Genomic DNA, 15,890 nt, shown 5'->3' with positions numbered 1-15,890 from the left:
TTATCAGAGGCCACTCCCTAGGTGATACCACTGAAGGTGATAGCAATTCACCTCTTCAAGCCTGCAGCTCTTTCCTTTAAATGATGGGCTCATGGCTGCAGAAGGTTTTCCCTGCAACATCCTCAGCCTTGTGGTCTGCTACAGCAAAGGTCTTGTCTTCACCCTTCAGAGGAGAGGTATGGAAACAAATACAAGGTGATTCCTCTTTGTCAAGGAGGGGCTTTGTTGGGAAGTGACTCATGTAGCTAAATCTGGTTAAATTTTGAGATTTTAAAGTTTGAGAACTATGCATAGGCCAAAATCACGTATCCTTCCAGTCTTTTGGTTTTGTTCTACATATGAAGTGTGTTTCTTTCATCTCTCAATATCTGTCAGATAAAATTTAAAAAGAAAATGCTAGTTATACTAAAAGGCAAAGGTGTTCTGCAGGATTGGTTGAAACTGTTAAAAAATTAAGTCAATGTTCTCTCATAATTTTGGAGATTGTTTATATTGTGATCATGACTGAAAATATTCTAGTGGTTTGAGGTATATTGTTACCTCTGGCAATGAAGCAGCTACTGAAAGATGCAGGAATTTCAAAACAATTTTTCAGATATTAGGGAAGAAGCAATTGTCTCCTTATAGATGGTTTTATTCCAGCTCTTCCATAGTCCTGTGGTAACTAAAAAAATTTTATCTGTAAAAGTAATGCTAGAAAAGACACTCTCATCTACTTTCAGCTGTTTATAATCCAGTGCAGTAGCTGGAAATGAAGAAAACCATAATAACGTGACCTGTTTGCCAGGTCAGTCCCAGATGACAAATAACTACATAGAAGGCTGTTCCCAGCTCTGGGGGAAAAAAAACACATTCTCTGATTTTGTCCAGTTTTGTCTAAAAATTCTCTATCAGGATGGCTTCTCTCACTCTCCCAGGGAAACCTTGCTGAAAGCAAGACCTTCTGAATTCCACACTACATGCGGTCTGTGATTTATACAGATAACTCTATCTTGGTTTAAATCTCGTCACAGAAGCCCCTGGGATGGGCATTGGCTTCTCTCATTCACCAGCCCTGTGGTGAATCCTGTAGAGCCACCAATTTACAGCGTAGAAGTTCAATGTTTGTCCAGATGGATGTATGCCAAGCACTTTCCCCAGTCTCTATGGCAGTGAACAGGCTGACTTTTCTCCTCTACCCCACAGAGCTTACTTTTTGCAAGTCTGTGGTCTTTGCTGCCAGGGTTGCTGGGCTTTCCACTTTCTTCATTCTGGAGGGAAAGATGGTGTCTGGGGTAGGGAGGAAGGGAGTGCAACCACCACACAGCATGAATTTCTGCTATTATTATGAATATTTATTAACAGGTCCTGTAAAGCATGAGGAAGATGCTGAAGATTTGCTGTCCTCTCCTTCTCTTAAGTTTGCTCAGTGGGCTACTGAGTGCCAATCCTGGAGTCAAAGTGAGGATCACCCAGAAGGGCCTGGAGTATGGTATGTGTGATGCTCTCATCAAGAGCTGCTAGTAGCATTGCCTTCAATACTGATATGACAAAGGAAAGAGGGCAGTGGGAGTAAATGACCCCGTGGCAGGCTATAAAGGAAAGTTTAAGAGCACAACAGAGCAAAGTCAGTAATCTGCTTGACAGCATTGTACATCATATCAAGGTTCACCTGACCTCAGAGACTGAGCCAGTTAGTTCAGCTCTTGCCATGGCTAGGAGCGAGACCTTAAACAGCACTGCCATGTTTCAAGTGAGATACCACCTTCTTGCTGATTCTGTGTCCATCACATTTCCTAAGCCAGAAACACATAACTCCAAACTCCCAGGCACCGTCAAAGGCAACTGAACTGATCATTGTTTTCCTGTAGCCAGGGAGGTTGGGCTGGAAATCTTGACGCAGAATATGGAGAAGGAGCATTTCCCCGATTTGACTGGCCATGAGAAATTTGGGCTTGGTAATGTCAAATACAACATCTCAAGGTAAGTATTCTCTCTGGGGGCAAATTGTGTTTGACTGAAATTTGAATCTTGTTTTGTGTTCATTTTGACTTATTAAATCCATTTTTAAAAATTTTTTCTCTCCCTTTTCTCTTTCATGGTCTAGGATACATGTTACTGCTGTAGAATTACCCAGTGCTTCCATCTCCCTCCTACCAGGGTCTGGGATAAAACTGGTGATTGGAAATGCTTCTCTAACCATTGATATGAACTGGAACATAAGGACCTGGATGTTGTATGTACAGCTTTGCATGTTCTGGACTATTTTTCTTGATGGATAATACAAAAATGCAAATTTTAGTTTATTCTTGTGACCCCTTCATTGTAAAGGTGCTCTTTATCAGCCGGCAGGAGTAACCCAGGAGCACAGACTGGTGCTTCTGACAGGTCTGCTGGTGGGAGACAGCCCCTGCACCCTCAGACATCAGCACTGATAAAGAGACCATGGCTGAGAAGCACTGCTGCAAATAGCACAGGACTGCTGCTCTAGCTGAATGCTGTCATTGTCCAGCCTGCCAGCTAATGACACATTTAGAAAAACTGTAGTGTGGTGGATCACAGTCTAGTATAATAAACCCTCATAGTGCAGTCACACTATTGGAAACCCTCTGTTATGCCACCAAGAGATACAGTTCAAAAGCTGGTGGAAAATGAATGAGCAAATGTAAATATCCTTAAAGCAATCTCCACACCTTCCTAGTCCCAGGCTGTTTCAGAGCAAAGAAATCCCTCTTCCTCACATTACCTGTATTGCTAAACTGACTGAATTGCAGGAGTCTCTGACCTGCCCTTCTGCCAGGGACAGCAGGGCTGCATGCAGGGGAAGGGCCCTGGGAGCTGAGGGGGTGGCACAGCAGGAGTCACAGTGCCCTCACTGGCAGGCACCCGGCACAGGCAGGCAAAGCAGAGTAGTGGCAGTGACCAGCACCAGCCATGGGTCCACATCACCAGGCAATTCCATAGTGAAGAGGTGGATTTTTTTCAGTTTTTATTTTTTTCACTTGATGCAGCAAAGACAGTGGAAGAGGCACAGTGCACATTTCAAAAGTGTTTGTTACTGCAATCCTTTCAACACCCCTGGATAATGCAGGCCCTACATCAATAGCCCTCACCAGCTGCCAGACAACTCCTGGCGATGTAGATATCAAGCTGAATGGGAAAACTGGGTAAGTGGAAGAGATCTGTATAAACATTCTCACAAAATAACTGTCAGTGAATGGCACAGCAACAGCTTTACAAATTAGGGCACACAGAACTGCTTTTAGGCATCATAAGGCACCACAGGTGAGAACTGGGGCCCCAATACAGCATTAAAATGGCCAGCATTGATATTTGGCCTTGTATTTACACACAGTAGAAGATAAAGACGGAATCAAACAATCCCTTGTGCTTCTTCAGCACTTTCAAACTTCTGCTCTAATCTTCAACTCTAGGTAGAAGTTATGAGGTTGTACTATGCTTCACTCCTCCTACTCACAGTGCTATCAAAATTGAACAGAAGCAGACTCTCTATGAATCCTCTGGATACAGCCCCATGAAACAGCATCTCATTATTTTCTTGTATTTCTCTCACTGTCTGAATACCACTCTTGTCACCTGTTTGGGGGGGTTGGTTTTGTTTGTTTATTTTTACTTGTTTTGGAAGTTCCTAGTGCAGAGACCATTTTGTACATATAAGATGGTGGTCTTCTGAAGAAATCCATTTTTAATAAATATTAATTAACCCAGGCTGACATGCATAGTGCTGAAATGATCATCTTCTAAATGGTGGCTCTCTGACAGTTTTTACATTTCAAAAAGGTCCCATGTGCAATAGAATATCACACTAAGAGGCCATTAAATTCATGTTCTGCAGAGATACCTGATTTCCTCTTAGTGACCATAGTACTTGACCCACTAATTGCCGTCTTCCTTCCCTCTAGCTTCCTGTATAACTTCTTTATCAAGTATCTGAAGAAACCCATTCACAGGAGCTTGGTCACTAATGTAAGCTTTTCACATTGTGTAGGGGAGGGGTGTAAGGAGGATAGCAGTCACAAGTCAGTGCTGTGAACTTGGCAAAGGAAGAATTAGAAAAATAATCCTGTAATAGTCCTATTCTGGTCTGATCAGCACAGTCATCATTTTGCCAGCCAGAAATGATTCCAGATAAAGTGACAGGTTCATAGCCAAGATACTGACACAGCCATGTTCAACCACAGTAGCAATAGGGATGGATAATGTAGTTTATTTTTTCCATTACAATGCAGAATAAGTCCCTGCCTGTGTACCTACAGGCATCCTGGGGCTTGGGTTATTTTTATGCTTGGCAGACAAAACATATTGCCCAGTATGGGCAATACATAGAGAAATTATAGTACATCAACTGATAGTATGACATTTCAACTTCATTGTAGCAAAGGGGTGAGTAGCTCTGGTGACAGCCTGCCCAGGGCCACTGAGAGGAAACAGAGCTTGAGATGGCTGTCATTCTGTCCAGGGATTTACACTTGGACTCACTGATCTTAAATGTCTTTTCCAAGCTAAATGATTCCACAATTCTGAGATCTCTCGTGTGGCACCAGTATGAGATCTGTCCTCGCACTATTTAAGGCTGTGGTTTTGTCACCCCCACCAGGCTGCCTCTGGAAACGTCCCTCTTTTTTGTAGCTCTGACATGCAACACACTCGCATTGCACCAAGCAGAAAGCTTGGGGATCCAGTTAGGAAAAGAGAAGCCAGATGAGGTGTTTTGATAAACAAATACTGCAATGTGTGTCATGCAGCAGAAAGATCTGCTAGCACACATGTAAGAGGTGCTTATGCATCCATGGTAATCAGGCAATAACTTGAGTGTGCTTTTATTGTAGTCATGTCCCAATATCAGAGCTGGGATCCAGTTGATAGATGGAGACCTCCGATCACCGAATGGTGAGTCATCAGTGATACCTTTTCCTTCTGTTTTCTCTCTTCTGATCAGTGAAATTCTGCCCCTTCCTTAACAGCAGCTGCTTAGCAATGCCTCCAGGAGTGGTATCAGTCCCTCTGCTCCATCTGCTCCCTTGCATACAGAACCACAGTTAACTAAAGGCTGGGCTACTTGAGCAAGAAATATGTGTTTCTAAGAGCCAAGGACTTGGTAGCAATTCTCAACTTGCAGGTGTGGCAGTGTGCACTTCTGTTGTGAGAAATGCCACTTAGAGGCCACACAGTACTGCTAAGACAGTTTTCCTTTACCATGCTCCAAGTCCTCCTGCACACATAGCACTTTATAAGCTGAAGTCTGTTCTCCTAGTCTGACTGGAAATTAAGTTTTACTTACCTATTTAACAGACTTGCCAGAGACAAAATGAAAAAGCTCCTTTGCAAAAGCCTTCTCACTTGAACTACTTTGAGTTACATTTGCAGGCATTTAAGACACCCAAAGTGTTGCTCAGATACCATGTGCAAAACAGGTACCTAAGCAGATCAGGCACTCTCCTGGGAAAGTACTTGCAAGTTACAGCTACTTGGGATGCTCTTAAAACTGCTCGACAAGAAATCCCAACACCTCCTTATGCCCTGAGGCACTGATATGGCCATCTCCTTTTTGGGGTTAGACCAAACTTACTTTCCACAATGAGAAAAAAATAGACAAACTGGAGAAGGCACTTTACATAAAGTCTCAGTAGAAACATCAAATCTTAGGTAAGAATGCATATTAGGAGGTCCCTGGTTGTGTTTTTCCCTACTCTCTGGAACAATTTGTGTCATTCTCTTTCAGAAAAGACTTAGTTTTAAGTATACATAGTTTGACTTAGTTTCAAGTATACATAAAATTATGTAATTGTAATTATGCATACATACAATTATTTCTATGTTTTTATAATATGCTGTTTCTTATATACTACTCTTACAGCTGTAATGCAGATCGATGATTTGGCTGAAGTAGACTACTCCTTAAGTGGCTTGCCAGCAGTATTCCAAACATTCATTGACCTGGACTTAAAGGTAATTGCCTGTAGTGCTTTTTGCCTACATTGCTGAGGGTTCCATTATTCTATGAGACACTTTCTAAGGTGGCCATGGTTGTTGTTCTGAACACAAAGGCTCACCATCTGAGAAGACAGACATTTCAAAGCATTATTGAATTTGTTACAGTAATAATTTGTAACAATCCTGTCGTGCAATGAATTCTTTAAAAGCCACATTCTTTTATTTAAACTGCTGTTGAGCTGGTTGTAAAAAATAGAGTGCAGTTAAAGACTAAGCAAGACAGAAGAAAAGAGAAAGGGAAAGGAAAGAAAAAAGTTATTAAACCTCATCTTTCTCTCACTGCTGATTATAGCTGGGACTTCATTGTTCAGTCAGTCAGGATAATATTTCTATACATGGGACTAACTTGGAATGTCTGCTGTTGGATGAGAGAGAAGAAAGAGCAAGACTATCAGAGCAAGAATTAAGCCCCTAGCTTCTTGAATGGGAAGGCAGAAGACCCTTTCAAAAGCATGGGAGCCCAAGGAATGCTGCTGAGTCTGTAGACTTGAAAGTTTATTTCAAATTAGGGAAAAAATCTCCTTATGTACTGAAAAAATCTGACTAATTCCTGATTCTAAAATGACTTCATTGTCATTCTGTATAAGGTGATTTGATTGAGGGTAGTTGTCATTGTTATAGTATCTGCGATCCTTAATTAAGTTTAAGCTGCCTTGCGCTTGGTTCTTTACAAAGGCCAAATGAAAAGGCAGTCTTGTCACAAAGATCCTACAAATTAAGTATTAAAAAAAGGACAACAGGGAAATAAGAGAGGGGGAAACAAAAAGGAACAAAAAGTTAGTATCTGCTTGTGTGGTAGACACTGGTCTCAGCACACCAGCTGTGCAGCTGCTGTCAAACTCTGAGTATTGCAGCAGCTGGATTTTAAGCAGGGAATTGTGTCAAACTAAAGATGTAAAATCATGGCTGTTCCAAGAGCTACTCTTCCACATAAGTGGGGAAATATACAAAGACTGGTAATTCCAGCAAGTGAGGATTGAACAGAGAGGTCACCTACTGTGATTCAGTACCTTGTAAGCATTTTGATAGTCCTTAAAAGACAATAGGAACTTTAGAGCTAGATGAGAAAATAAAGACAGACAAAATACATTTGAGATTAAACAGAAACAGAACTAATAAAATGGACATAAAAACTTTAAACTTTAAATGTCTTCATCACTTCCAATCAGTTTTACTGATTTACTTTTTTGTTTCATCTGTATGCATTTGGAAGTATTAGATCTGCAAGGTTTGGCCAATATGATGGCTAATGCAGAAGACAACATAGGCATTTTAGGTTTGTCTGACACAACTTTGCTCTCTCATAAGCCTTTTGTCTGCACAAGTTATCAACTTGATTCTGGGCACAATACAGTGCTGATTTTGACCAAGAAAGACACCTGGTTTTACAGAACAATTCTGTAATTGAGACCATTAGATAGCTCTTAAGCAGCAGTTCTCAGATTTAAATTCCTAGAGATGAGAAAAGAAGAAAGGAGGACCACTAGTCATGTTCTTAATGCAATATTTAGACCCTTAATATAGAGGGTGGTCTGAGGTGACAGACTGTCCTTGGTGACCAGTATCACAAAAGACAGATCTTGGGCATGAGGATGAGGATCTGTGAAGATGTCCAAATGCTGAAACTTGCCTTCACCACCTGCTTGAAAGCACCAAGCCTTCAGGGTGTACTACAAAGCCTGCATACTCATTTATATACCAAATGAATAGCCAGGGCAAAGTCAAGGAAAGTACCATTCATTGTCTGCAGTCATGGTGAAGTTATATTTTGACTCTGTTTTCTTTATCTCTGACAATAACTTTTAGGGCATAGTCTTCCCAGCTGGAAACCACACTGACTCTCCCTACATGGCAGCTTCCTTCACAATCCCAGACCAAAGTGACTCCATGCTGTACCTTGCCTTCTCTGAGTATTTCTTTCAGAGCTCCTCATTTGCTTACTACACCGCAGGGGCCTTCAACATGACCATTGCAGAGGAGGTGAGCAGGACACAGAGGAATGGGCTCAGAGTGGCTCAGTTAGGGCTTTGACCTGCCAGATGTCAGTATGTGGCCGCATAAAGCTCTCAGTTGGTCTGTAGAGTCCTGGGACAGAAGATTATAAATACTAGGGTACTGTTATTCCCTTTTACTTACACTCTATATAGATGCCTCAGGCCACAGCCAGGCATGCCAAGTTCCACTGAGCCAAGAACCAAATACTGCCAAAAAATAAGGGGTTTGTAGACCTGAGGCACAGACTTCTCTAACAGGGACAAGAGATCAGCTCTGGAGAATTTTGCAGCCTCATTGGCTGCTTTCTAAAGGATCTTCTTAGAATGAAAATACTACAGGGGCCTTGTAAGCAAAGCATATGTCAAAGCACAGCATCTGCAGCTTGAAGGCTGCCTGACTTGGCTAGCCTGACTGCAGGAGGTTCAGTATGTCCCAAAACCTATAGACTGCAGCCCAAACTATAATGATGTTAAGAATTTGCTTTCTGAGGGATTATTTTGGCATGTGTTATTGGGAAGCTGCTTTAAATATACCGAGTCTCTTAGGAATATTTCTGACAGGAACAAAATCAAAGATTAATTGAAATGACTGTAATAATGCATTTAGAGAAAAGCTGACCATGAAGGTCAAATCTGGTAACTCATTTGTTTTCTCTCTTTTATTTTCTCCTTCAGACTTGCAGCTATTTTAATATAAACACAGAGATATTTAGCAGTATCATCCCTGAGGTGAGTATCATTACTTTCACAAAGTCTCAGGGAAGCCACCCAGTGTGGGTGTCAAGACACCTCACTACTGGTGTATCCCAAAGGCTTCTGGAGCCAGCAGGGTTCCTGCACGGGAGAATCAGGCACACATGTGCCTTGTAACAGCAGAGCAGATGGGCCTTGTCACTTCCCACCCCACGATGAGTTGAATGACTTGCACTGTTACCAAACATAATCTTGGCCCATAACCTTGCACATCAATCTTTTCTCTGGGCACCATGCCCAAGCCACAGCTGTTCCTACCTAAAACCAGCTCCATGCAAGAAAAAGCTTCCAGTCATGAGTCCTGCTTTGAGAGGCATCCAAGAGCGGTCTCAGCTCAGAAAAATCACCTTTCTCCTCCCCAAACCTGCTTAATTCTCTTTACTTTGCTGCTGACCTGTGACTGATGAGCAGAAAACCTGGGAAGGAACCATGTGCAGGAAAATGAGCTAACAGATGGACAGGAAACATTACATCCTATGGAACAGACAAGGCAGATGCACAGGATTTCCATTTATTTTAGGTGAAGGAGATGAGTATAACAGGACAGAGAATATGAGCATGCATGGTTTCCACCAGCCTTCTGAGACAGGATGAGAAACCAAAATGAGGAGAGGAACCCCTAGGCTATGAATGCAGAGGATGGGTGAAATCAAACTAATAGTTCAAAGTACTTCACATTCTTGTTTGCTTCCCAGATGTTATTAAGTTCCTGCCTCAGAAATATAAGAATTCTCCAAGGGTAGGCATGTATGATGTTCTCCATAAAATGCCATGAGCATTGATGCAAATACTCCATCCCCTCTGTTTCAAATATTGAACTTTGTGAGCCTCTTCACTCTTTAGGCAATGAACAGAGTGAGGCTCCTCTGAGGACAGTCCTGAGGAGGAACCCATCTCCTGAGATGGGTGAATTTCAAAGTGAATGACTCCTGAGCTCTTTTATTGTGTGACTAAATACCACATTCAGGGTCCATTTATCTCCTCTGTCCACAAGCTAGTATTCAATTTCTCTTGAAATAATATGGAAAAATTTGTATTCCTCAAGTGGAAGGAACTTTTCACTGCATTTCTGAGTGGCCAATACTGTTAATTTAGTACCACAGAAAACCTTTATTTCCTGCTTACCTGAAAGAATCTTATGTTAACAGCTGTCCTTAACCTCATCATAAGGAAATACTTAAAAAATATTGCTTCAAAAGTGAGAAAATGCAGTATTCTGATCCATTCTATGAGAAAAAATGTTTGGTTTTTTTTTTTGTTTTTTTTTGTCTTTGAATCTTACAGGTAGCTAAATATTCAATTACACCCTACCCAGTGATGTTGAAGCTAATGTCTACTGAAATCCCCACCATCAGCTTACAGCAGGATTCCTTCACAGCAGAAATTCAGGGCTCTGTGGAGGTGTTGGCCATTCTGCCAGACTCAACCACCCAGTCTCTGTTCACACTGAACATAGTAAGTACAACAAACAAGGTGACATTTAACTCATATTTAAACATATTTAAATATGTTTGTTCCTTCCTTCTTTTAAAACTCTGTACAAGAAACAAAGAAAATGCCAAATTTCTAGTACTTAAACATGCACATTCCCCTTAGTCACAGGTATAGGCATGACCTCAACTAACCTACAGGACATTTCTGTGGCAAAGAACATTTTCCTACAGATGGACAAAATTCCCAACATATAGTGGCTCTGATTAAGCAAGGTTTTGTTCTCTGCAATGACAGTTCTGCAAGTGTGAGTCATGCCTCTTGGCATCTTGTTCATGGCTTTGATTAATGACATCTCATTACCCCCATTTCAGCTCTTGTCAATGCCATTCAAATGAACAGACATTTGCTGTGTGCAGCCTTGCAATGAGAAAGCTGCATTTACCTAAAACAGCTTCCATGCATCACTGAAAAGATGGTATTTATGTGTTTGTGACTAATTCACAGAAAGGGTCCTGGGGTTTTTAATGTCTGGTAATCCATGGTTTCTTTATTCTGCAGGCAGCCAACACCAGCATTTCCCTGAATATATTTGATCAGAAATTGATGGGCTTGCTGTGTTTGAACAGGTAATCCAATCTGGGATGAAAAAGATTTCCTTTGGAAAACAATGTTAGCAATCCCAACATTAGTTTGATCAGATAATTGTAAATAAGTTTTGCTGGCAAATTCACCTGCATTAGATTCTCTTAATCTGGCAGCACTTGTACAGTTTAGAGGAGGCAGGAAGCTTCTCTCTGACAAGTGCAATGGCCCCAAGGGGCTTCCCACCAGTGGACTACTGCAGGGAAGTGTCTCATTAGACTTCCCTTCTTTTTACATTTACTCTCCCCTCTGAGCTAGATAAACTAAGCATGTCGGGCAGTTTTGATGACCATAAATCATCTGAGTTTCCCTCATCACTTTCTGGCAAGATGTCATGGCTTTCTAGACAACCTGTGCCACTAAAGAATGTCAGAGCAGTCCAGGGCACAGTAAAGAACCTGGGCCCCTGCAGGTCCCCTATGCAGATATTCTTGTTGCAGACATTCACCAACTGAAGTCCTGCAACTTGGAAGGTTCAGAAAGCTGGAAACCAGAGGCTAGGCCATTTACACATCTAACATGTCACACTTCATGGAGAAGAAGCTCTGTATACCAAGACCTCACAACTGGGAATTGGGACTCCAATTTCATAAAAGTCCCTAAGAAAGACACGGGGTTAAGAACATGCAGAGTTCATCAGGGCAGAGGGATGTTAGGAATTTAAGGAGGATAGTGCTGTTAGCATTTTCTGCAGTAATTTTTAAGAGGAAAATCAAGAGTGTGCTGGAAGCTGGCCTTGAGAACTCAGGTACTGGTGCTGAGGAAACTCAGAAATCTTTTGTTGGATACAAGAGTAACTTAGGGAATAAGTATTTCATTTTGGATACAGAGGCAGTAGCAAGAAAGCCATCAGTAGCAGCAGCACCACACAATAAACAGATCCTTCCCTCCTGGTAAGACTCACATGAAAGCATTATGCAGATGTACCAAAATCTTTGGAAAATACCTGACACCCTACAAGTCCTTGGTAAAATCAACTGTCAGTAGGATTTCCAGAACAGTACAGAGGGAGAAGCACACTCAAACTGCTGGCTGCAGCCCTTCTAGCACACTCTTGCATGGATGCTCAGCAATGCCCCAGGAAAACCACATCTTTCTGTATCTAGCAATATGCAATGGGTGAAAGTGCTTAAAAAAAAAATCTCTGTACAGATGCTTCCTAAGACCTGGAGCTCTACAGCATGACTGCACATGATTAGAATAACTGTGTTTATCCTTTCTTAGTGACTTATCTTGTTTCACTTCTTTCTCTCAGGATCCAGTTCTCCCTAGCCCACTCCAGTGTTGGCTCTTTTGAGGTAAGCGGGTAGTTGAAGCATATAGGAAATGCAAACTAAGAATATCAGTGATATCAAGGCTAAAGAGTAAGCAGCTAAATTTTATCAGTATTTCTAAATCATTTGGCTTCATTCCCAAGTGGCTCTCTTCCTGTCTTCTGGCAGCCACCTCTTTATTCTTGCCCCAAAGAGTTAAAAGTGAACTCTTTGGGGCAAGCTAGTGCTGTGCAAATGAGACATTCCGTAGTTGCCCCGGCTGCAGTAGAAGAGATCTCTCGAATCATCAGGGTGAGACAGAGCAGAGCTGAGCTGTAGCAGCAGAGCAGAGCGCCATCCGATGGTCACAGGGATGGCTGAGGCACAGGCACTCCGTGGATGCTCATCAAGGTGCTCAGAATTCTGGCAAGGAGAGGGAGTCAAGATATTTCCCTCAGGTGCCTGAAACAGTGCAGTTGTAGCCTTGCAGGGGAAAACCCTGCCCCTACAGAGTCATTTCATTCTCAGTATAATCAATCAGTTCCAAGTAGCGGAGGAGAAAGGATTAAAACTGTTCTAGTCCTGCTTTGCTATTGGTGATAAATTATCTGTGAGATAAATAAAGCAAATAGACTGTTTTAAATTAAAATGTTGGCCAAGCATAATGAAATACATTTGCATTTTGCATCTCACTTCCTTTGCATCATTCCAAAACCTTAAGATCTGAAGTTCACTTGAGCTTATGACTCTTGAGGCCAAAAGAGAACTGGAAGTTGATTAAAAGCCTACTAACTCTACTCAGGATTAGGGCACAACAGCTCTTCCACTATCAGAAAATGATGGCTAACTCGGTTTTCTTGTCTGTGGCAGGTCTTGCTTCTGGAGAACATCCTATCTTACATTTTCCAGACTGCAGTAATTCCATCAGCTAATGGTAAAGCTGTATTTCAGCATCAACTAAAAAGCTTCCATCAGAATGGGTTATTCTAGGAACTTCTACTGACTTTCTGATTAAGTTGTCAGCTCCCATTAACTTGGAGTAGATAATGACCATTTGCCAGTAAGCAGTGGAAGGCAAAGACTGTAGGGGTGTAAGTGCTCTCTCTCACTGTTCTGTAAAAAGGGCAAAAATTACTAGGAAATCAAAAATTCATCTGCCTTCATCTCAGGCTAGGTGGTCCTGATGCATCAGGGAGAAAAGCAAAATCTCTCTCATCTGCACACCTGCCTGAGGCCACTATATGTGAAATGTATTCCTTTTTATTAGACCAGAACAGAGCTTTTGCCTCTCATAAATCTTATTTAAGGCCCTGGAGGGAGATACAGCTTTGTGTCAGCCCTCTATACTGGGATGAACATCACCTTCTTTAGCTAATGGATACAAATGGGAGCAGGTCCTAATGATGGTAGAGCTGTATTAATAATCCCTCAGGGATCATTAGGGACAAAGCACTTAGTATGTAATGTGTTGAACATGAAATCCTTGGTTTGGCTGCAACACTCTGCCAAGAGAGAAGCACTCGTAATTCTTTTTTTCCCATTGCTAAATGAGCATCTTAGCAGCCTCCCAGGCTTGCTTGTGAAGACTAAGAGGCTAATTGTTATAAATTACCTACAAGTCTCTGGATGAACAGTGTTGTTGAAGGGCAAGAGTTTATTATCTTTCTAATGCATACCTAAATCATCATTTGTCTCTTTTTTTAAGCTAAACTGTCAAAAGGATTCCCTCTTCCCAATCTGGCCAATGTTACCTTGACAAGACCTCACATTACAATTGTACAGGTGAGATTTTGATACTTATGAAAGATTTTCCTTTATAAAAGGTTATCTCTCTTTTTACTTTTTTTTCCCCCTAGGCATTTATTTACTTTCTTCAGTGCCAGAAATTTGCTGTGTTGGAGCTACTTAACTAATAAAAATGGGTTTAAAATGAGGTCCCTAGTAATGGGAAAATTTTATTAGAAACAAATGTATCTTTCTTTGAGAGGAAAAGTTAGAACTGATTATAAAACTATGAAGTGATCAACTGTACAACTTCTTCAGCCTTCTAAGTTGGAATTGAGTGTAAAAACAGGCTTGACATATTGTTCAAGTTTGGCCAACCACATCAAATTAGAGTTATTGCTATCTCACAGTTTTGTTGAATACTTGGAATATGAGAGGGAGGAGAATTCAATCTTGTGCATCTAGGATGCCCGGATTTTGTTAATAATTGGTGATAATGACTGAGGCTAGTAGCCAAAAGTAGCTAGTGAGCTCTCAGAAAATATTTTTTGCCTTCTGGTTATCCTTCTCCAAAACTAGCCCTTAGTTTGAGCATACAGAATGTTGCTAGGTAACCAGTCAGTACAAGGGCATTGCTGACAAATTAATGCCCAGAAAATGAGTAAGCCTTCTGCATTTCTCCGCTTGCTTAACAACTTCTCAAAGTTATTTTCAGTTTTTTTGAAGTTTTTCTTTGCAGAGACTTCTAAATCTTTGTTAGAGGTTAAGCACAAAACACAGCTCAGGAAAGGAAATGCAAAGGTTGATTTTAATTGTTCTTTGCCTCCCACATACCTGGTTCCCTACAAAAAATAATTGCTCAGACACTGATTTCAGTGGCACTCACTGCCAACAGTCCTATAGACTAATTGTGAATGAAGGATTTTAGTGATTCTGCGGTGCCCATTCCCCCCTCATGTTCTCTCACCAATCTCCTCATCAGTAACAAGGGAATGAGAGACAACACAGAATTGCTATGCCCTACCAAAGTGAATGAGATTCCCATTTAAAGGCTAGAGTTTAGGCTCTAGTTCTAGAGTTTCCAGTCCCAGTCTGATGGCTATGGTCAACAGGAAGAAAAACAATTCTTACTTTTCATAGACAGGCTGGATGGTGCTTTGAGCTACCTGATCTAGTGGAAGGTGTCCCTGCCCATGGCAGGGGCTTGGAACTGGATGGTCTTTAAGGTCATTTCCAGCCCCACCCATTCTGTGATTCTGTGACTGTGATGAGCTGCTCTCTGCAGGCTCATTGCTCTGTATGTGCTGACACTGGGGGAAGCTTTAAGGACAAGTTTAGATTAAATGGCTAATTCTTAAGTGGCACAAATTAGGTAATCCCTTGTGATCCTTGCCGAATTGCCTCAAGGCTCAGATGAACCTTCCTGAGTAGGCTGTATGATCTTTAGATTCCCTTCTGTCGCTAACATGGTGCAAAGGGATAGCACCCAGGGAAAGATAGAGTCCTTTTGCAAAGTTCAAAGGACAGAGTTGAATAAAACTTGTTACTTCCAAGGTTCAGCTCTTCTCAGTAGATTTTTGGACCTTAAACACCAAGATCAATTTGAAATTAAGAAACCCCAAAATAACGTGTTCATTTTAATTCACAGTATGTCCATGACTGTTCTCCTCCCTGCAGGGATATGTGTTGATTTCAACTGATGCCCACTACAAACACTACAGGAGAAGAGAGACCACATGTTAAGCATGAACTTCAAATCAAGTCAAAAATGTGACTCTGAAGACTAAACACTGTCCAGTTCTGGTGAAATGTTTAACTTGAGCTCTGACAACCCCCATCCTGGCTGGGGGCAAGAGGGGGTGCTGGGAATCAAAAAAAGCTCATGGAATGGTTAGTTGGTGTAATGGTGGTAACAAGCAGACCCAAGGGAAAACATGTAATGCATGCTTGACATTTATTTATTCTGTAGTTTAACTGATGCAAAAATGTTTTTAAGATTAATGACTCTTTTGAAATACACTTTTGTCCGTACACTTCCAGAAGGATGCTGCAATCTCTTAAAATTAGGGAAAGTACACTGTCAAAATGCTGCTAG

General features: G+C 41.4%; 1 protein-coding gene across 1 annotated transcript; it reads left to right on the top strand.

The window, feature by feature from the left end:
* Positions 1 to 1,365: 1,365 nt before the first annotated feature.
* BPIFC (BPI fold containing family C) lies at positions 1,366 to 15,584 on the top strand. The gene is made up of 15 exons (XM_063155896.1): positions 1,366 to 1,471; positions 1,851 to 1,962; positions 2,087 to 2,215; positions 2,991 to 3,146; positions 3,903 to 3,966; positions 4,830 to 4,890; positions 5,858 to 5,949; positions 7,801 to 7,974; positions 8,664 to 8,717; positions 10,026 to 10,196; positions 10,734 to 10,801; positions 12,073 to 12,115; positions 12,941 to 13,004; positions 13,776 to 13,852; positions 15,473 to 15,584. Exons 1-15 carry the CDS (start codon positions 1,366 to 1,368, stop codon positions 15,536 to 15,538), a joined length of 1,437 nt encoding a protein of 478 aa, XP_063011966.1. The 3' UTR covers positions 15,539 to 15,584.
* Positions 15,585 to 15,890: the final 306 nt, after the last annotated feature.

The sequence above is a fragment of the Melospiza melodia genome, chromosome 4, assembly GCF_035770615.1.
Source record: "Melospiza melodia melodia isolate bMelMel2 chromosome 4, bMelMel2.pri, whole genome shotgun sequence".
NCBI lineage: Eukaryota > Metazoa > Chordata > Aves > Passeriformes > Passerellidae > Melospiza > Melospiza melodia.
Note: the sequence above shows the minus strand (reverse complement) of the source record. Positions and strands in the feature narration are given on the sequence as shown.